At 34.4% G+C, this 23,410-nt stretch overlaps 2 protein-coding genes across 4 annotated transcripts; one reads left to right on the plus strand and one right to left on the minus strand.

The window, feature by feature from the left end:
* Positions 1–386: 386 nt before the first annotated feature.
* Positions 387–15,761, plus strand: LOC147073674 (RNA-binding protein 45). Of its 2 annotated transcripts, none has more exons than XM_085944439.1 (2): positions 387–3,528; positions 15,029–15,761. In XM_085944439.1, the coding sequence occupies exon 1, from the start codon at positions 617–619 to the stop codon at positions 2,129–2,131; it is 1,515 nt and encodes a 504-aa protein (XP_085800565.1). In that variant the 5' UTR covers positions 387–616; the 3' UTR covers positions 2,132–3,528; positions 15,029–15,761. The 2 variants fall into 2 exon arrangements, with proteins under 2 accessions (XP_085800565.1, XP_085800566.1); XM_085944440.1 differs by having other exon boundaries at positions 393–3,563; positions 15,029–15,760.
* Positions 15,761–23,070, minus strand: P32 (complement C1q binding protein P32). 2 transcript variants are annotated; one of them, XM_085944444.1, is made up of 5 exons: positions 22,721–23,070; positions 19,736–19,886; positions 19,000–19,190; positions 17,785–17,873; positions 15,761–16,181 (listed from the first exon to the last, which is right to left on the minus strand). In XM_085944444.1, exons 1-5 carry the CDS (start codon positions 22,941–22,943, stop codon positions 16,029–16,031), a joined length of 807 nt encoding a protein of 268 aa, XP_085800570.1. In that variant the 5' UTR covers positions 22,944–23,070; the 3' UTR covers positions 15,761–16,028. The 2 variants fall into 2 exon arrangements, with proteins under 2 accessions (XP_085800570.1, XP_085800569.1); XM_085944443.1 differs by having other exon boundaries at positions 18,988–19,190.
* Positions 23,071–23,410: the final 340 nt, after the last annotated feature.

The raw sequence follows: 23,410 nt of genomic DNA on the forward strand, positions 1-23,410 counted from the left end.
TAAACTATAACAAAATGGAATAGGTACCTAAGTTATTATTTTTATTGTTAAAATTTATTTTCATACACTTTTCGTCGACTTTTTTGATATTATTACATGAATATGCAACAATTATTATTACAATTTACTTTTATAACAGTTAGGTAGGTACATTATCTCTAAATTGTAGGAGGCGTAGATTTAGTATTGAATTCTACTTCAGCTTGGTAGTTAGATTGTATTTTATAAAAAGAAATATTTGTTTAAATATATTAATTTTCATTTACATAAAATATCTGAATTTTTAAATCAACATAAATATTTTTAGATTGACGGAAAATTTTATGAACACGTTTATCCCCAACGGTCCATTTCGGAACAATATTCCAACTTTCAAATATTTGAACAGACACAATATGACAATTGACAGTAACATGAAACATTTCAGTAATTTTATTATTAAATAATCTTGACGTAATTGTTGTTCGATTTGTTTATGAGTGTTGTCGAAAAGTCAATATGATGGGATGTATTTTAGGGGCTTAAACAGTTTATTGTGTAAAATAGTGAATCCGAAAGTGATATCAATATCAACAGTATATTTTATAATATTTCGAAAGTGAATGTGTCCAGAATTATGGCGGAACGAAGATTTAATAGGAATCAGCATGAAAACGAAACCTCGGACGAATTCCCTCCATATTCAAGATTGTTTATATTGTGCAGTAAAGAGCACACGGAAGATGAATTCAGAAATCACTTCTCCAAGTACGGCACGATCGACGACGTATGGTTAGTCAAGAATCGCGCTTCGGGAGAGAGCAGGGGCTTAGTCTATGTCAAGTTTTCAAAGACCTCAGAGGCGGCCACGGCATTGGAAGACATGAACGGCAAAATGTTAAGCAACGGCACGAAACCGATCAAAGTCATGGTGGCTTCTAGCAAATATGAAGGTCAAGCCCGCGATAATAATGACAGCAACAAGTATGTACGTCTGTTTGTGATGATACCCAAAACTATGAGCGAAACCGGTTTACAAGAAGAGTTTAGCAAATTCGGCAAAGTCGAGTCTGCGTTCGTTATAAAAGACAGAGAAAGCCGAGAGAGCAAAGGCTACGGCTATGTTAAATACAAATATTTTTCAGAAGCTGCAAACGCATATGAAAATGCCGATAAAAAATACAAGGCAATATTTGCCGAACCCAAAAAGCACAAGTCCAGTTATGATTCTAATAGTTTCGAGTCGTTTCCGCGTTCAGAATCTCAGTCGGCTGCCGGACACGTCGGTCACGCCGTCAGCAATTACGAGCCTTACACGCGATTGAGTGTCATCTGCAGTCCAGCATGTCAGCAGAGTCAGATCTGCAAGTTATTCGATATCGTACCCGGCCTAGATTTCTGCCAGTTTAAAGTCGACGTCAGACGTAATATAGGAGTGGCCCAAATCACATACGCGAGCCACCAATCGGCGAAATACGCTAAAGAGAAATTGCACGGTTTTGAATACCCTCCCGGGACTAAGCTAGTCGTTAAACCCGAGTACGATAACAACAGACCTCATTCGTCCATGAGAGACGGGCAATCTCCTCCCGAATTATCAACCGTGACTTCAAATATAAAGACGGCACTCTTATCCGGAGCGCAAAATGTAGACTTAGTACAATTAACTGAAAGTATTTCTCAAGTGAGCAGTTTAATTCAAGCCGCAGTCGCCGGGACATTAACGCAACGAATTAACACAAATGAAGATTCTTTCTGTAGCGTAAAGTTACCGCCCGCCAAACCTTTGGCCGGAATCGACGACCCGGTAGCCAGGCGATGGTTTCTAGTGTTCCAGCCTCAACCCCCTCCGATATTAATGCTTCACGATGCGTTCTCTCGGTTCGGTGACTTAATCGATGTGTACACCCTCCGGCATAAGAGCGTCGGTTATGTGAAATACGCTTCCGTGCAATCTGCCGACGATGCCAGGAAGACACTCCACGGTGCGGAGATATACGGCACGCGGATTAAAGTCCTCGAGGCGGAGGAGCCTCGTAATCAGCCGAGCTATTCAGCATCTGGTGCAAACAGTGATACTTCCTCTAATAATAATGAACATTATGATGACAGAAGAAAACGTTTGAAAATTGAGAATAGTAATAACAATTAGTTTTATTTGGATTTTGAAATCCATGCACTTACCCTGGAGTGCAGATCTTTTACCCATAGTTAATCGGAGAATCCCTGACATGAATTTTCAGACCAATTACAAAGGGACCTATAAATTTGTACATTCCTTTTAGTGTCTATAATATATGTATTGTAAATATTTACAATTTTTACTAAGGCTTTTCCTATAGATGATATATTATTATGTACTTAACAAATGTTCTTTAGTTCACAATTTGGATGCCTGCTTGATTATTTTCCATGTGTGTATTATCGTGAAGACAAAATCTTATATACAACTTTACATATTTTATAAAATATGTACCTACCTATATATTATTGTTTTTGTACATAAATAATATTACTTAATGTAGTCACGGCAAAGATGTTCAAGAAAACCTTCTTCCATAGCCTAAATGTATGAAAGTGATGATGAAAAAAAGATTCCAGAAGATCTATTCAAACTACTTAACACTATAACACCTTTATATTCCGTGTGAAGACAGTTATCTAAAGAGTAGCACGGTGTTTTCTGAAGTTGGTACCCATGTGTATAGTTACGCCTGTTCTGTGCTCTTTTTTTGTTATAATGACAGAAGCAATGGTAACGAATGTTATATTTGGCTTTTCGTAATCACAAGGTACTTAACAATTGAAATAGATCTGCTGCTCCATTAATTTCGCACAGCCCATGAAAAGTTTGGAAGACATTGTTTGTTATGTCCACTGTCTATATGCAAAGTCTTTAGTTCACAGACTATATGACTTGTAGAGGCAGACAATTTTTAGTGTCATCATATTAGTATTACAGTCATATTAGTAAACAGTAACATTGCCTTGAACATAATATTTTAAGTTTTTTATCCTAAACAGTATTTTGCATTTTCATAAGAAATGACTAATTTTAATGGAACTACAATAATATAATCGATAAGATTATATTTGCTTTCTGTTAATATCTACTTGTTGCATTTCATATAACGTTAATTAAAAACATTATACTCCTAAATATTGATATTATTTAAGAAAATTTTATAGTAAGTACCTTCTTAATTCAGATAATTTGTTTGATTTAAACTTTAAACAAAGACGACCGTCCACCGAGAATAAATTTTTCACAATATTAAATTCATATCTGTTGTCTTCGGTCAATTTATAACTGCAGAACTGATATATTTTATAGAGTTGAAGCTATAATTACTTCTTTTAGGTGTTGTCATTGTATGGTACTATTTGACAGATCGTGAAAACTGGTCTGCGCGGTGTAGTTTATTGTTTTACCGGCAGGTTCACCGCTATCGTTCTACTGCGCAGGCAGCGCACAGTTAAATTATCGCGTTAAAATTCAGAAACTTCTGAACTTTTTTGATCCATGCATGAAATCTTGCAATTTGCACAGTAATACGTTTTTACGTATGCATTTTTTTGTTATGGTAGAAATAATACGTACTGTCAGCAGTAAATCCATGCACGTGTAAACGGGTATTAAACCAAGAAATGAAACTGCACTATAATATTACTATGTATCAGAATATAAAATCATTATTTTGGTAAGTAGTTTGGGTTGTCCAAACAAAAGAGCCTACGAAATTGTATACTCATCTCGAAATCACCAATTTTGTACTTGATCATAAATTGACCGAATACCGTGGGTATTATTATTATCAATGTTGAAATAAATCCAGCAAAACTATTAGGTTTCAGCCACATAGGTAGGTGCTTCGCTAGTGCTAAGCTAGGTGCTATGCTTGTCTACTAAAAACACTACTGCCACATTGCACACTACGTGCTTAGGTACAAATTCATTTGACATTTGGGAGCGCTCAAGTCAACAACGATGTCACTTTCAAAACTAACCAGAAAGCTACTTCTCACAGAGAAAGTCTTAAATTCGAACTTGTTGGGTACATAATGTCAATTCATCTCATGCGTCATTATTCATAACCTCAAAATATACGATGTTTGACGTTTGTCGTGCTGAAGAAACGTCCGCCATCTTGCAAAATCACTAGGTGACACAATAAAAATAACCAACACGTTTTTTCGCCGGGAGACTCACTAGGTGACTAATAATCACGTAGCGAGGCGCGAAGCGTGCAGTGTGGCTATTGCGATAGTATAGTGTGCGTCCGTTTGCTAGGATATGTCATCTAGCACGTAGCCACCAAGCAAGGCACCTGCCTATGTGGCCTTAGCCTTACTGAAGGTACGCATATGTGAAGAAATGGCAGCTTTGTGTTGTAACGGTTGTGAAAGAATAATTTGACAAAAGTTGTATCGAAATATAATCAGCACCTTCTGTCGAAACGGTCATGCTTTGTGATTCGAAAAATTATTTAAGACGTAATATGTACTTGTGACACCTGCCTTTTGTACAGAGGGGGTATCTTATGAATAAAAAATATTTACATGTTATATGCTTTTCAAAATACGTACTACATAGTTGGATAAAATGGTTAATTCTGTAAGTTATATAATATATTATTATATGTACAGAAAAAAAAGATTTTGTGATGTTGCTGCAGTTTTGTATTTAAATTTTTATAAACGATTCTTTGGTATCTTTTCACCCCATTCATTTAATTTGATGTTGATACTATAATAAGAGGGGCAGATTAAATTGTAATCTTTGATTATCAAGCAGTTATACTACAAATTCGGTTTAGTTAAGTTTGTGCTGTTTAGTTTGAAATGAGACTGCATTCAGACTGTAAGATCTTCCGCTCATGATGATACTCAAAGTAGTCGCGACCGGTTGGTGATTGAAGTTACAAACTGATGTCTCGCGCATGGCTGATTGAAATCATCAGGCAGGGTAGGGGTATTTCTTCACTCCTACCACAAATTTTATGTTAAAAATGGTTCATTAATTTTTGTATTTTGACATTTGAGTGGCAATATTTTTTCAGTTTTTCACTGGTGCCGTGTCTTTAGCGATAAATCACGGACGCATTGTAAACTGTTTTGCCATGAGCAAAAATTGTTAATGTCGCCATTTTCCCGTCTGTAAACATAATTGAGACACTGGTACCACTTAAATGTTTAGGCGAAATGTGGTTTCCTCACTGTTAATAGCTTAACCCATTCGCTGCGTCCAACGCAACTGGTGCGTTGCCCATCAGGTGGCCATTAGATATAATTATCATGTTATTTAAATGTGGTAATTAAATATTAATTAAAAGATCCGCAGCCAATGGGTTAGGGTTTCTACATTATTGTACATTAGATTATCGTATTCTTTCTATAGTGACTTGAGTTCCGTCCAACTATAAGTATTTTCCATTAGAATTTAAATTCAAACTCCATCAAGTACCTTCGGTCGATAGTATTAATATTATAAGTATTTTTGTTATTGTGTTTTCAAGTGAAACATTTACGTTATATTATACTAAATATCACAAAACTCAACAACACACGTTTGATGAATTTGTGACTATTGTTTTTATAAATTCGTATTTTTTGATACATCTTTCTCCTGTGATATTTTTCACCTTTTACTGATTAAAATCACAATTATGGCACATGGCATATACGTAAAATGTTTTATCACCTGTTTTTGGAAACCGTATAAAACAAAATCAAACAGTGGCCAGTTATAATTTAACCAAATCGAATTCTATCTTTAATTGTGTTAAAACTCATTCGGATCCATTAGTCTATTATAAAACCATATTAGTTTAATGATGTCACCTTTTCAATCGGCATATAGACAATGACGTTTTCATGCATAATAAATAGCTTTGAAAACACTAAGTGAAAGTGGTTTTGGCTGTTTTTGATAATCAACGAATATTTATTTTGATTTTGTACATAATTTATTACAATAGTTGTCATCTGCACTTTTGATATTTGAATTTAATTATAATTTACAGCATTAAGTAGTTTTTTTATAAATATTATGCCGCAATATTTACCGAAAATGGATAATTTCTGTTATTATGCAGTCCTTGATACATTATTTATGCCGAATACACTTTAAATACTATTGAGGTGCTGAGAATTGAACAGATATAAGTGAGCTAGTTGACTAAATCAACTTCAAAGTATGCGATTATAAATTTTATTCTACGTAACTGTTTTCCAACGGGTGCCTAGTGAAGTCCAGAAGGACGAAATCCTGAAATTTGAAACCATTACTTACCCATTTGCAAATACTAAGTGAATTTCTTACAAAACAATTGTATCGGTGGCGGTGGGTGGAGATAGGCTGTTTAAGATCCGCCATAAATAGTGCACACTAAACTTTGTCAGTCATACGTATTTGTTTTCATTGGAATTAGATTACAATTTACAGACGATGTCAGTTAGTTTTTAAAATTCAATAAGACCCTGCGAAACCAAACCATAATAGATAATAGTAAAAAATACTCATCTATCTATAAAATATCTAAAGTTATGCAATTAAATCATACATAACTTTGGATATTTTATACATAGAATATTTTTTTGTCTATTATAGTTTGGTTTAGGCAGGGCTTAATGAATTTAAAAAAATGAACCAACATTATGTGTAATATGTATTCTTAATCCAATAAAAGCAAATAAGTATGAATGAAAAGGTGTGCACAATTTTGTCGTATCGCCCAAAGTATACCAAAACTATTAAGGTTTGGTTTAAGGAGGGTTTAATTGATTTTTAAAAACTAACCAACACCATCTGTAAATTGTAGTCTTCAATAAAAACAAATACGTATGACTAACAAATTTAATGTGCACTATTTATGGCGGACAGCCTACCTCCACCCTTTGCTACTGGTATGTATTTATATGAGGTACACACCCATGTGAAACTCTTGTTTATCTGGAACGTCTTAATCCGTGTGTAGTCTGGATAATCGAGTTTTTACTGTAACCAAATGATTATTACTTCTTATTTAGAGCAGTTACTTGTACTCATGCAATCCTCCGCATCTTAATTATTTTTAAAATGTGTATAAATTATTAATGTTTGTATTTGAAATTTTATGTGTTATGTCTTTATTCCACTATTTATATAAAAAAGAACTATTAATACAAAATGCACTGATCTTATGGATTTACTGTGTTCGATCACAAGCATTATATTATTAGGTATATATTAACATGAAAGGCTGTGCTGTCACTGTTGTTCAATGCAAAGCTAATATTTTTTACTAGAATTACGATAGAAATGAACATAATATAGGTAAATATTAGTCTGCTGGTACGATTTGACATGATAATTATGTTGCTACTGCAATCAAATTGCAGTGACCCTACAAAACACCTTCAGATCTTTGTCATTTTCTTTATTATGATAATATTTTGATTCGAGTGTCTTCCTCCATTAAAAAGGGGAACTTTTTAATGATACATAACTATGTACCAAAGGGAAAGTTTGAAAAATTAGTTGAATAGTACAAATGAAAACTAATGATAATAAGTGATGTCCTCTGGCAGACTTAAAATGTCGACCCCTTCCATTTTTTTTTATGAATTCGTATACAAATTCATTACACACCTACCCCTTCTAGTTGTATATTTTATTGTTTCTTCAAAAGGTAAATTCAATTAGTCGTTAAAATTTTAAAGCACACGACTAGACTAGGTAAAGTCTGTCTGTGCCAAATAGCTGATTTTCACTAAACCTACTCATAATTTTATTTATCCCTTCGTTTGCTGCTCCCAAGCAGTGCATGGTCTACTTTCCCCCACGAGATGTCATTGCTTACCATAGCCTGCCATTCGCGTGACGAAAAAAAAATGATACTGGATGTGGTAACGCATTAATCAGTAGATTGATAAAAATGTATTAAGATCCTTTTAGATGTTAGTTTTGTTGTCCGTTCAGTCGAGGTTTCCATTTTGGTCCATCAAGTTTTGAAAAGGCAGTGTATTTCGATGATCAGTTTAGTTGTCCGTTTAGTCTCAGTTGACAGCTCAATTGGGAAACGGCGATTTATATTTACGTATTTTTTATCCACTAAAAATTAATACTATTTGTATAATAACTCTCTAAACCAGTGGTTCCCAAAGTTGACTGGGCTCCGATCCATCTAACAAAAATTTCCAATCTTGGGACCCACCTCCTAGCTGTCTTAGAGAAAAGAGGGCATACATTTTGGTAATGCTCAGATTTCCTAGTGGCGATTCGTGAAACTACTTAATGCTGTCTTATTTGTTATAATTGAAATAATATTACCAATATGAATGAAAGACTTTTGAAATAAGAAACACAACTTAAAAAAAATTATTACTTAAATACCTACACCTGCAAGGTTTTTTTTTCAAAGTTATTTCAATGGGAAGGATGTATTTGTTTCTTATTTTTCTTCGTTAGTTTTAGCATCAACTTCAATTTTAGTTGCTTTTAATCGCAGTGAGTTTGATGTATCCAATTTATTTCGGTATTTAGTTTTAATGTTAACCATAGCCGAAAATCCGACCTCACATAGATATGAGGTAGTAAAGAGGAGGAGGACTTTCATAGCTTCATCGAACAGGCAAGGATAATTATCAGCAACTGAGAGCCAGAATTTCGTTAACTGTTTACGATTGAAACTATTTTTCAGTGACGTATCTTCTGATAAATCAATGAGTTCTTCAATTGCTTTTGTTGACATACTAGTTGGTAAGTCGTCTTGAAATGGGTTACAAATCCAACGCAACGAATCAAACTTTTTCATCTCTTCCCCAAAATAGTCGTCAAAGTTATTTATTAACAGTGATAAATGACTGAAAATTTCAGACAGTACGTTCATCTTAGGCTGCACTTGGTTTTCAATAATAAAAGTTTCAAGTGTTTCAAAACAATCATATTAAGTTTATTTCAATTTTTAGGAATTATAAATAGCAGAATGAAATATCAAATTTATCACTTCCTATTTTTTTTAATTCATGTATACAGTGGCGAGGGCCCACTCAATATTCGCTCGCGACCCACTGGTGGGTCGCGACCCATAGTTTGGGAAACCATGCTCTAAACACATTGGTTGGTATAATGCAGTACATATCTATATTTGAAGAAATAATAATATTTCAATCGAAATTGGAAAAGTAGTAGTATAGTAATAATTTACATGTCAATTTAACTGGCAACTCTAAAAACGGATACGATAACTGACGGAAAACCCATCCTGTTTCGTCTGTTTCGGTTTCAGTCAGATCAGATAGCAAAACTGATCATTTAAAAGCATCTTTAACGGTTATGATTTTACTGTGTGGAAATTGTAAAGGTAGTCCTTAAATTAAAGTGTGCATATTGTTATAATCTCACAAAAAACTATGTAAAAAGTGATAAGTAAATACTTATTTTTGTTTCCGGACCAAAATATCGGGTATAGTAACACTATATAAAAAGTTATTTACACAATGTCTTGAGATGTTGTAGGCGCTTATCATTTGAATTCATCTATTGGCTATAAATTAGGTTTAGCATGTGGCGAAACAATCACACATAGTTGAACATGTATATTATGCTTTTCGGCAGGACCTGGTTGAAAAATTACAATGTGGTGACAGGGAGGTTGATTGGATGTGTTCACCTTTCTCTGTCCACTTTCGACTGGATGGAGGGAGCCCACGGCCCCTGATAGGACGGTGACCCCCGCACGGGTCCGTCAGTCACCCTTGTGACATTGTCAACGAAATTGATTACGAACAATTGTACCGAACTGGTTGAGCTGACTAGAAAACCATTGCTTTTCCACCATCAGTCATTTCATAAAACGCGTGGCACCCAAGACATTCTTCTCACTCTCATTGTGCGAAGTTTGAAAGTGCACCGAGAAAAATTTGATCACAGATTTTCAGGTACCCGAAATAAGGATTTATTATTATGTCTTATTTATTATTATGATTTATTATTATATCTTTCGATTATGTCTTTAACAGAGACATGGCTGAATAAAGAAGAACATATAAATTTAAACAGCTACGGCTGCGGGACTTCATTCAAACAAGTAGGGTTGCTATCAGTGGCGAAGGGTGGAGGTAGGCTGTTGAGATCTATAGTGCACGATAAACTTTCTCAGTTATACTTGTTTGTTTTAATTGAACTAATAATACAAATTGCAGATGGTGCTGGTTAGTTTTTAAAATTCGATTAAATCCTTAAGCCGAATCATAATAATGGAGGTATGCTGTGAAGATCTGACAAAAATATTACACACTTTTCATTAATACTTAATTGTTTTCATTGAATTAACCTTTTAACAGCCCAGCTGAAAGTACTAGGTATACTCCCCAGGGCCCAGGAATTAATTATATTATAAAAAAATTAAAAGAATAGTGAAAAGTCCAATATAATGCACTTACATATATGAGACCTCAATTGAAGTTCGGCGAAAAAGTTTTTCATACACAATTTCGTGAAAATGTCTGAAAATTTTCAGGTATGGTAGGGTTGTCACAACACTGCACTTACAAGAATTAGTTGAATTTTTTTTTTTTTTTTAATATAAGTATTTTGAAAAATAAATTTTATAGTATTTTTGTAAAATGTCACCATAAATACTTATAGCACTAAGAAGTATACTAAACACATTAAAATCACTAAAAACTTTCTTGTGTATGGAAAATTTCGAAGCACGGTTCAAAACACAGAGCAATGTCGCACTGCTTGCACAAATACCTAGTTTCTTTCCGTCTTTTCTGATTTTTTGTATTGGCACATACATAACATCTTCTTGCCGCATTAATTTTATTGTTAGTAGGTGGTATTTTACTCAAAAAATGTCTTTATGTTAGCCTAGAGGGTAAGGGTGCTTTTCGCTTCAAAAGAGTTTTTGGTTCTAACTTATGTTTTTCGATCAGTTGTCCGATGACTTTCAATTGAAATTCACCCAGCGGTTGTTTTTTTCCAGTTTTTTGTTGGAACAATACATGGGCATTCAGCAGAGATAAATCTATCAAATGGAAAAAAAGTTTTTTGTACCATTTGACAGTTTTTCTTGTCGAATTTACAGAAGAAATTATCATATCACTACGATCCACAGCACCCATGTTTTTATTGTAATCAACAATGCATTCCGGCTTGGAAATCGGAATTTTAGTCTTATAGTCTACTTTTCCAGTAGGTTTGAAAGTATTGTTGTGAATTGTGGACAACATTGTAACATCCTTTTTATACTTCCACGCCAAAGCCATAATTTCGTCAGTATGGAATGTATCGGTTTCCCCTTTTTTCAATTTCTTAGTAAATTTGGGCATCCCAATTCTGTTTCTCCTTACGGTTCCACAGGCATTCGTCCGGTGATCATAAAGATACTTGAATAACGTTGGGCTGCTGTACCAGTTGTCAATGTACAATGTATGCCCTAGTTCCAAGTATGGTCCAAGCATCGTTACCACCACGTTGCCCGATATACCGATGTAATTATTTTTCTCAATTTCAGTTTTTTTTCCGGTATAAATGATTACATCTAAGACAAAACCAGTTTTGCAATCAGCCATTACAAAAAATTTTATACCGAAACGACTAGCCTTCGTCCTGATGAATTGGCGGAATAAAAGTCTGCCTTTGAAAAGGAGAAGACTCTCATCAATACATATGTTCTGATATGGACACATGTACTGCTTGAAAGAAATTTTCAGTTCCTTCAGGACCTGTCTAATTTTATATAGTCGATCTCCGGGAACCTGCGTTTCATTGTCACAAAAATGCAACATTCGATGCATCAGTTCGAAACGATTCCTGGACATGGTTTCGGAATAACATGGTGAAAATAACAATCTGTGGATAGACCAGTGTTCAGATATTTTATTCCGTGAATTCCTTGACATTAGCATACACAGCCCCAAAAATGTGTACATATCATCAATTGTGCAGTCTACCCATCGCCGTAGACGATCACTCAAAACTGTGATATTTTTTGTGGCAAATACAAATTGTCTGTTGGTCTCTCGGACTAACATTTCAATAAAAGAAATATCGATGAAACATTTGAAATAGTCCATTTCGAGTGCATCCGAAGTCAAATTATCAGCTTTGCATCCCGAAACGTTAGCATCGAAGGAAAATGCGCGTGGCTCAAACATATCCGATTTCCACTCAAATGTCGGTCTTTCAGTGGATTCCGGTGTGATAATTTCACTTTCATCGACTTCCAAAGTTTCCTCAAGTTCGACATCCGAATCATCACTTCCATCGTCTTCAGATTCAACTGTTTCGATAAGGTTATCGATTTCACCAACTTCGTCGATCTCATCCATTTTGAATAATAAAATTTGTAAAACTAAACTCGTAAATAAAACACTTTGTATACGCAAATCGAATCCGAAATACAAATAAAAAATAGTCACAACACTTAGTCCTTTGTCAATTTCTATCTAAAAACATCGAAAATCTTTCTTTTCATTCAAGTTTAGTAGGTAAAATCTAAAACAAAACTCGTAAATATAACACTTTTTTATACGCAAATTGTATATGAAATATAAATAAAAACACTTGGTCACTCAATAGAAATTAAATTTCAATGTAAAAACATTGAAAACATTCCAATTATAACGCAAATCTGAATAAGAAAGCATTCCGAATTAGCATCCCGACTAAATGATATTCCGGCGACAACTGACTCATCACTATCGAATCATACCAACTGCCTATTGTACAAGATATCCCAGTGTGCAGGGGAATTTTGAGCTAACCCTGATTTGGCCTCTCGGGAAATTCCCTTATTCTCGCGATGTATGCGCCGTACAAATGTTTTTTGCTTGCAAGGTCTGATCAGAAATGTAGTTACACGTTTTAAAATTAAATAAATAAATATTTGACTCATACAAGCGTGTAGAACGGCTCGGCGTATATCGTACGGTACGGGCGCCTGAATAGCCGCCGTGTATGACGTAAACGTTACGTTACGGGCAGCTATCAGGTTAAGACTAGACTGCGGCAAGTTTAACGTGATGCGTGGCCGTTTCGAGAACTACAATACTGACAAGCCTTTCATAATATATCGCAGCGCCCTGACGGCAGCCATGACACTTCAACTTTTTTCGCACTGTACAAATTAATTGCAGATGGTGTTGGTTATATTTTTTAAATTTATGTTACCCCTACCGAACCATAATAGACAAAAAATATTCTTCTATTTATAAAATATCTAAAATTAAATGATTTATTGGCATAATTTTTGACTATTTACATATGGCTTGGTTATGCAGGGTTTAATTGAATTTTAAAAACTAACCAGCACCATCTACAGTCTTAGTTCAATGAAAACAAATATGTATGACTGACAAAGCTTTGGGTACACTATTTATGTCAGATCTCAACAGACTACCCCCACGCTTCGCCACTGGTTGCTATATATCGTCGCCGTAGATGTCAAGAGAGCCAGTCCACAAAATCAATGCTGAGAAACAGGCGCACAAAGATTTTATGGGACAAATTAAAGCAACATTTTTTTTATTGAACTTTTTTGTTTTTAAAGATATAACGGTGAAACTTTGAACATATAATATACTTTTTGGTGTTACCTTTTAATTATTTTGTACAAACAACCAAAAAAAATAGTATCTTAGAAGTTATATCTCTTGACCACTGAATATTGAAATGTACAAAAAATGTAGTCAAAAGAGTTTTGTGGCTTAAATTCATTGACCACTGCACTGCATCTTTGATGATTTTAAAATGCTTTTGTATACTTTACTCATTTTCGCCAAATTTGTGGCTTGGCTCCCTTGATATCTACGGCGATATGAGAAAGTCAATTCAGATTGTGAAAAATATTTTTTTTGTTTACATGTTCGTCTCATTTTGTTGTTAAAAACATTCCAAGCAAGATATTGTCATGATTACTGTGTATTTTTTTTATTGTGCAACTTTTGTGGCACTGGATCAGCAGCACAAGGTTTACAGTTTGTCTATGAACACGCTAGATTTAAATTAATAACTTCAGAATAAAAAAGTTCTGCCTGCTAAGCCTGTTTATGCCCACAATTATGTAATGATTAAATGATTAATCACCACATAGAATATTATTGTTATAAATTAAAAGATGTATGGTTTTTCCATTCACCTTATGACTTAATACCGTCAAACTCAACTAGCAATAGCTCTTTGATATTATTTATGTAGGTATTAATTAAATTTTTTATAATTATTGTATATATTTTATTTTGGATGTGAGTTTTTAATGAAATGTTATTTTGATGTGCAATGATAAAATTAAGTTACAAACTATGCGACACCTTGTTATATCGGCAGCTTGAGCCAAACAAATAAGTCGAATTTATTTATGCAGGTGTCCAAGACTAGTAATTGTTCCGACATCCATCTCCCAATTGTTTATTTGCCTAATTTTTTATGCATATGTATATTTTGACTGGCACAAATAATTTTTTGGTTGTATATTAAAAAAAATTGGGTTGTAAATTGAAATTTCACAATCATTAAAAATAGGCGAAAAGCCGTATGGTGAGGTACATATAAGTGTACTTATATTTTATATTGTTGAAAATGTATGGGAAAAGACATATTGTGTACATTAATTTTTGTCTTTCCATTCTTTAATAATTGTATCCATGATATTCATTGGCAGCTTATTTATAAATCTTCAGTCAAAATTTCAAAAATATTATATGACGTTCAATATATATACATACTTGGTATTTGGTTTGATTTACTGGCAGATTGTATGACTGTCTTATAGTCATGAGACAACCACGGTCGCCGGTGCTAATCAAACGTTGCAGACTACATTTCCCATACTGTTTAACATGTCCACACACGGTGTAGGCCAAGTGTAACAGGCAGCGCAATTCATACAGTCCATACTTAGCCATTGCCTTCTATTACATATTGCACCTTGTAAATCTGTAACTAAACCACCGGTGGGATGTTTAACTTCAGAGCTGTTGCGACCTTCACAACTACAAGTGGTTACCATATGCGCATGAAGTTATCGAGTGTACACGTGCATGGATTTACTGCTGACAGTACGTATTATCGCGGCCATAACAAAAAATTGCACATGTAAATTATATTATTATCGTGCAAGTTGCAAGACTGCATGCATGGATGAAAAAAGTTCAGAAGTTTATGAATTTTCATGTGACAATCGGACTGTGCGATATCTGCGCCTGTGCAGTAGAACGATAGTGTTGACCCTACCAGAAAAAAACTACGCCGTGCACTCATTTTGACATTTACTGATTTTCACGATCTATCAATTAGCACCATACAATGACAACATTGTGTCTCACTTACTTTTGACTAATGAGATTGGAGAGACAGTTAGCACTTTAAAGTGTAAACAGTTATCGCGATAGTTTAAAATACACACCATGCAAGTAAATCCATGCATGTTCCAGACGCTATAATACTACTTCATAGTTATTTTTTGTTTGTCTATCGAACAGGAGAAGCTGGCCATCAATCAAAGATGACTATAATTTTTGATACAATCTGTAAAAGAGTTTGGAAGGCATTTATTGTCAGTCTAAAAAATACTATGTACTTATGACAGACCGAAACTTACTTTAGTGCAATCACAGAAGGTTGTTTTAACATCTTGCAAGAATGTACATACGTGGAAGGTTTGAGAAGCTGATGCTATGAAAAAACTGTAATGTAATTAAAAACACCAATAAATTATTTTCATATAATACTTTTTCAAAAGAAAAATATTGTTACGGTCAACTTTTTTATATTAAAGAAAAATACGATAACTAAACGAATGTGTTTTTATTAAAATTATTATAACTAAGATACAAAATCAACAATCAAATACTGACAGAAAAATGATAAACAGACAAAATGCTTTGGAGTCGTCTAACTAAACGTGAATAATGGAGATCAGTCAGTCTGTTAAATTAACAAAATGTCCCGCCTACGAAAATAAACTTAATTCTTGCAAATCATTTCAAGTACAATAGATTGTAACATTATATAATGGAATATTTGAATGTCGATCTACTCTATTCTTATGGTTAGGCGATTACTTCGCTCCGGAGGTGAATTTCGACAAGCCTTCTAATAAGCCAATGTATGCGGAGTGTTCGTAAGCCGTGCTGTAGTCTGATAATTTCTCAGCAAACTCATTGCTGATGCCCTTCTCTTCCAGAATGTTCATCAGAAGGTCATAAAGGTACTGTGGACAAAAAAAATATATGATTAGTTGATTTGCTTCACTTATTTCTATTTTTTAACCCCAAAACACATTCAATATTTCCGTGTATGGCATGAATATGTTAATAAGTCTAAAAACATTAATTCTCAGGGAAACTATTTCGACAGCTACATAAAATGTCGGAACCTGTCGTTTTTGGCTATTTTGGCTTGATTGCCTTTATTAAACAATTTTAAAGATAATAAAACAATGATATCGGAAAAAAAACAAAAATTCAATCAATATTTTATAGGCATAACTAAAAAATTACGATTCCAGCATTTAAATTAATGTTGTGGTGTCATTAAAATCATACTGAAAAGTTGCCATTTTGCAGTTCTGACTTTATACATACGTGTCGATTTGTACACTTGGCTTTCTGTGGTAAATCAGATTATGTTATAAAATTTTAGTAAAATGTTTGTAAATTCTCAATAAATTAAAATTTAAAAACATTCCTGATTTCCACAGAAAGTCAAACGTACAAATAGCTGCCTTGAGAATTGATGTTTTTAGACATGTATATATTACTTATATTCACGCTATGCACGGATTTATTCTCGGCGCTACATGCAATGATAGGATTTGGCCTCCTTCGCACGTGTCCTCTACTGGCTGCTATCCCTTGCAAAATCTTCTCCAGTTTTCTTGCCTTTCCCCAAAGAGTAAAACCTACTCTTTCAGGAACTTTCCCATGGTCACTTTCGCTGGAATCTTTGGTGCCCTGCCATCTGGAATTCTTTCAATATGGTTGCCCATCAGTCTTTTTATGACTGGTTTGCTGTTTAACTAGGTGATCCAAGCTCACGGTTGTTATCCATTCTATGATCACAGGGAATACAAAAATAAGGGAAGTGGGTGTGGCTATAGGTAGGTACGATTCTTAAGCGTGAAGAAATTAACATAAACTCACGTGTTATATAAATGTTGTTTACATCTGTATCATAAATATGCATTTAAAGTTTATCAAGTAAACGAAATACACATTCAATATTAGTATTATTTGAGGACATTCAGGGGGATTTATATTTCTTGTGTTTGATGGCTTGACCCAATGACATTATTGATGGACAACGCACTCAGTACAGTAGCTAGCAAGTAAATATAGCGTAGCGCCATTCGCACATGTATAGGTAGACGTCACGCAATTTCCATTATGCGATATCACGCATCGAGAATTTATAGCAATATCACCTTTATTGTAATGGCGTTAGAACAGTTTTTCTAGTGTCAATGTTCATTTGAGCGAACCCGTTCGAACCGAACCATTCGGCAGACCCGACAAAGAGCATCGGGAATTTATAGCAATATCACCTTTATTGTAATGGCGTTAGAACAGATTATGGCATTCGGCAGACCCGACAAAAAAGTGAGTGTCATTTTTAATATGTAATTATATTAAAATATGATAATTTCATCATTAAGTTATACACCAAAACTGCCTCCACAGTCTTAGTTCATGGTGACTGAATTTCGCAATTTCTTATTGATCTATTCTGTGTATAGGGCCAATTTTATACTGTGGGTCCAAAAATTTGAAAGAATACCTTTTTCTCAAATACCATATTGATTTAAATATCCTTACCCCATCTAATACGTCTCCGGCTACAGCATAAACTTTATCGTTCCATTCTCCTTGGTACATGGTGATTTCATCTATTCCAAAGACATCATCTAAAAAAGAAAATTTATTCATTGTAGTAGATATGTAATCGTTTTTTTAACTAATCAAACTTTGCATCATACAAATAAGCAATCATTTGGACAATCTACTAAATTTCTACGGCCAATATATTATTTATTTTACCCCCCAATTTCAATGTCCATAATTTATTCAAATACTTAGTAACTTAGTAAACATAATTAATTTACACTGTACTATGTTACAAAATTACAAAGAAAATGAAGCATGAAACACAGTGCGATATTAACAGATAAACATTGACCGGGAAGTACACCAAATGATCTAAATACATACATCCATCGTACCTTAAAAAAATAGCTCAAACGATTTGGGCGAACATAGCTATTGCCATTATAATTGGCATCACCAATGGCAAGTTAATTTTGTACTTTGGGAGAGCAAACAACTGACGTTCCCGATTTGAAAATGAAGATAGTTTCTAACTTCCAAACTAGTGTATCAACAAGCCGAAAGTCAGTTGGATTAAAGAATGAACTACATAAATTATCTCAAAATACTACTATATACCACTTAGTATAAGTCATTCATTCACCCGTATGGCGGTAGGGTGTAGGCACTATTATTAACCCTGCCGAAACTGAGAGATATTATCTTCATTTTGGCGGCAAATTGAGTATCACTGGATTATAATATTAACTCTGACGCCGCTCACCAAATCCTTTCGAGACACCACCGTACAACAATAATTTCTTTACATGTCACATTAAATACTGTGTAATCATGACTGTTTCGTTTGACGGTGAATTGAATACTAGGTTTAAGTTATTTGCAATTTTTGATAGTTAATTCAATGAGCATAAGGGCCTTCACGAAGAGACGGTTATATTAGCATACTTTTTTTTACGAGTAATGGTTGTTAACCATTCTCCGAACCCATTAGATCCTGTCCTACCAGTGAATAAACACATTGAAAAATAACACATTTTTTGCCCACCCATAGGATTCCACAGTTTCAGGGTGGCTACTATTAACTAAGTCACCGTGGTTGAATGCCTCTGGTCTAGATAATTTCAATTAGTATGTTACATTGCAAACTACATACATAATAGTCATGCAGGAGTTAATGATTAATAAATATCTTACTGTATCCATCACCTTCCTGTGTGGATTGTGTGTCCTGGATGAAACTGCATGTGAAGCTAAGAGTGGTATTGTCTCTCTGGATGTCCACTTCGAACTGAGGCTTTGAGCGCATTTCTGAGAACTCCTCTTTTTCCTGTGCCGCAGGCTCCTCATCTGATGCCTCCGAATCCACTGTGTGATTCACGTTGAATGATACGGTAATTCTGCAATTTCAATGGAGCTCTTTGTTACATCTGATATCATGCAAATTTTAGGTTAGGTCACATGTTAGGTACATGTTCGAGTGACGAAGTTTACACCAAGTGATAATTGAGCGCTTCAGCTAGTTTAATGCCTAACGCCAAATCGAAAACATCTAGTATTTCACTCGGATAACTGCTATCAAACGAACATAACTTATTTTCTGTCGTTCAGTTATCAGGCCTAAAAGAGTTTCCTTTTGTGGAACTTCTAGAGGTTTTATTGAAGAAATATGATCAGATCATTCGTGTTATAACAACCTGCCGGCATCCTCAAGACATCGCCTCAGTCAGTTATATAGTTATAATTTAATATTATTAATTTATATCATCAAAAAATAATCATATTATTATCTACTTAAGTCCAATAAGCATTACTGTCTCAGTATGCACTGGTTGCACATCGTTTACTATTTTCCTCCGAGGTATTCTTCGTCACTAGTGCATATGCTTTGCCAGGAATGAACACGGAGACAAAAATTATAATATTATCTGATGATGACACTTACACATCGTTGTTGACCTTTTTTGAGAGTGTTACTTCAGCTCCGTTGAGTTTGACCGCGAATCCGTCCACTTCGGTGGGAATATTTTTCACTTTCTGCGCCTTCCGTTCGGCCAGGATTTCTTCAGTGAGAAATTCAACCAATTCACGTTCGCCTGGAAATTTTACATTTGTCAGCCATCTTTCGTTTTATTTACACGGAAAACAGTATCGTGACATAATAGTGATGCCAATGCCCCACAGTAAAAGTATGAAATATTTATAAAAAGTAAAAGTAAACATGCAAGACAAACAAGGTTAGGTTAGTAGGTACTAATAATTTTTGTGGTCAGTCTTCTGTGACCTACAAACAAATAAAAAACTTACATAACCTACTGTAACCAAAAAATGAGTAGGTTGTGTTTTTTGGTCTCAAAAGACCTCGATCACAAAAATGATTTGGTGTACCGTATTTTTCGTCACATTCCCACATATCGATTTCTGTTGTTCATCTTTCTATAGAAATTGATAGGATTATTTCCACATATCAGTCTACGTTGAATCGTTAGTTGTAATCAAGATGGCGTTAAGTGAATTTGTGAGTTCGTTAACATCATTTCGTCCGACCATTTCAAAACTTTATTGGTGAAGACATAATACTTATTTGATAAATTAAAACAAAGCCACTCTGTGACACACGGCAGTCAACTGATCGCATTAAAATTGAAATAAGTTATATCCACAAGCCGAAGCACTGTTAACCTGAATGATGATTCACAGTTGAATCGACTAAAAGTGGAAAGGATTTAACTTATAAGTGGATCAAGTTTGTTGAAAAGTGGTTCTAACTTAAACTGATATGTGGGAACACTCTATCAATTTATTTTTCAACACTCAACAGGGAATTGAGCAAAAAAAGTCAGACATGCGGAAACGTGGCATTATCAATTTGATTTCAACCAGGGCTTCGAACCGATATTTTTTTTGTTTCTATTTTCGTTCCGATTCAAGTAAAAAAAATATTTTATATCAGTTCAGTTCCAGTTTTCGTTCCAAAAAAAATAACCATTTTCTCAGTTCAACTCCGAGTGATCAATTTTTAAATGTTTTTATTTGTATTAAAAAATTATTTTCTACTATAATTTACAACATTTTATGGTACTTGTATTATTGCCCGGCGCCATGCTCTGAAACCAATGGTTATGCTACACCACACGGCCGTAGCCATAAATAGACAAACGACAATGAAGTGAGGAGTCAGATCATGTGAACGCGCGTGTTTGAACACGTATCAAACTGAAAAAACTGAATTTTTTTCAGTTCGGTTCCGGTTTTCGTTCCGAGAAAAATAACAGTTTTTTTTTCGTTTTTCGGTTCAGTTACGGTTTGAAGCCCTGATTTGAACTGTCACTCAACAAACAGTTGAACAACAAAAATCTTTACCACAAAAAATGACTGAACTTGTATGAACTCTTATTAATGATAAGATATAATAATATGAAACAATAATACAATTAAATTAATAGAATTCATACAATCAAATTCAATTGTAATAACACTATTTGTATACATTAAGGTTAGGAAGTACTGATGCTAGATAACGGGAAAGAGGATTATATTTAAAGGATAGTTGGCTTACCAGGTGGAGGAGTTATGGAAACGGTAATCTTGACATCTACAATAACAATTCATAAATATATTAATTAAACTTTTCAATGGATAGTGTTTTTTTTACCATGTTCAATCCTAATAAGATGATATTGGCCTCCACAGAATGGATGTTGTATAAACAGATTTTTTTAATGAGAAATGGATGTTAGTAGGTTAGGTTCATAGCTAAAACATGTGATTTTTTGCCAGACCCGGGATCCACAACATTATAAGCTTGACACGTAGCCGATTGGTCATAGTGGGGGTTTTTTAGAGGTTGTTAATGATATTATTTAATTAACACTAAGTCAGCTCTCACATCTAAACTCGCCTCGTGTGCCACACAGCCATAAATCAAACCTTCTGAGAACGGCGATCCAGTGTTGCTTGTGAAAATCGACCAATCTGCGGAGCTCTGGCAACGTGTGTTTTGTGAATAACGATGACATCACATCGACGTATTCGTCACATTGTAGGCGAGACGAGTTTTGATGTGAGAGCCGGCTAAGAACAGGATATTTTTCCCTGCGCATCCAACGAATGTACCACGAACTATCTGAGTATTTAGCGCAAGGCGTGAACACCTAAACGATAGCAATACCAGTAATCACATCAACAATAGTATGCCATATAACTCAATGCTTGCAGTATGTTCGTTTCGCAAGATGTGTTATTACAGGCAGTGAAATTCTGTGTTCGCCAAAAATACTGACTCCAAATGAAAATATGCAAAACTCGTTCAGCGCTCATTTGCTGTACGTATACACTTGCACGCAGTTTCTTGCAGTGTGCTCCACCACTTAGTTTAATGAACACAAATACGTATGATTGACAAAGTTTAGTGTCAGATCTTAACGTCTTGTCACAACTGTTTCTTGTTTTTTTTTTATTATGTACTAGGCAATTCTTCGGGGTTGATTTAAAAAAAAAAGTATGCTGTCATTCTACTTTCTCAGATAATGAAAGGCAAACATTTCACCACTTTGCCATCAAAATTGGCAGTGTTGTGCCCGTCTGCTTTGTGTGCATTAAGCAATGCGTTGTAATCCCCTCGCAAATTTAAACCTAGCTATGCTGTCTCCTGTGGGGTTTTTGCCCGAGGGTTCTAAGCGATGACTGAATTGTGCAAAAGCATGGTCATTAAAAATTACTCATACCTACTTCAGGAATTGTAAGGGATTAATGGATATGAGAGTAATCTTTGAATGAAATGCTTGAGAAGAATTATGAAGATAATATAAGGTTTTTCGGCTAGATAAGTTAGTAGATAAGTATATTTCAAGTAATTTTCAGTGAAATGTAATTTTTAAATTACAGAATTACATAACCTCAATCTTCATAAATTAGTATTTTCTCAAACCTTTTGTATGTAATCCTTTGATGCCGCATCCACAAGAACATAGCATGGTATTTTTATTCAGTAATGACTGTGAGACAATGATTGGGGACTGGGAGGAGGCCGACATGTGCCAAATACTCCGGGTAAAATCTCTTTTCACTGGGACCAATGGTCGGCTAATTAGTGGACTTATGAAGTTTTTGATGATAGGCATCCTCGCTGCCGTTCTCACGATCCCACTCATTTTTAGTTTATTAGAGAATTAAGATTATTATTTCAATGACTAGCCGGTTGCTAAAAAACTTGTAAAGATTTTCAGCAATTCCGTGATTATCGTCCAATCCCAAATGTGGCGCAATCTAGTTGCCAGTAAATAAAGTGGATGATAGGAGGTTTTATTACAAATTTTTGAATTTTTCATTTTTCCATCGGAATCCTAATGAAATAAATACCTAGTATGTACTAGCATAAAATACTGTTTATTATAATATAAACCTCAATTTTTAAACGTGGTCAGTTCCTCTGTGTCAGTTAGTTTTTTCTAATTATTTTTAAAAAAATTACAAGTTTTACTTATTCACGACATTTCGTGCTTATTTTCTGTTGAAATTTTTAGATTTTGTCAAAAAATGAGTTTTTTAAGAAAATAAAAACATTGAGATTTTCTAGTGAGGTATCTGTTTTATTTATAAATTTGCAAAGAGGTAAATT

This window comes from Rhyacophila brunnea, unplaced genomic scaffold (genome assembly GCF_057557595.1).
Source record: "Rhyacophila brunnea isolate RB1 unplaced genomic scaffold, BYU_Rbru_1.0 scaffold_17, whole genome shotgun sequence".
Lineage (NCBI taxonomy): Eukaryota > Metazoa > Arthropoda > Insecta > Trichoptera > Rhyacophilidae > Rhyacophila > Rhyacophila brunnea.

Coding starts and splice junctions, on each gene's coding strand:
- LOC147073674 (XM_085944439.1), top strand. CDS start 617: ATGGCGGAACGAAGATTTAATAGGAATCAGCATGAAAACGAAACCTCG.
- P32 (XM_085944443.1), bottom strand. CDS start 22,943: ATGAGTGGGATCGTGAGAACGGCAGCGAGGATGCCTATCATCAAAAAC. Junction 19,191..19,735: donor AAAAAGGTCAACAACGATGT/GTAAGTGTCATC, acceptor TTGAAATTGCAG/AATTACCGTATCATTCAACG. Junction 16,182..17,784: donor CCGGAGACGTATTAGATGGG/GTAAGGATATTT, acceptor TTTTGTCCACAG/TACCTTTATGACCTTCTGAT.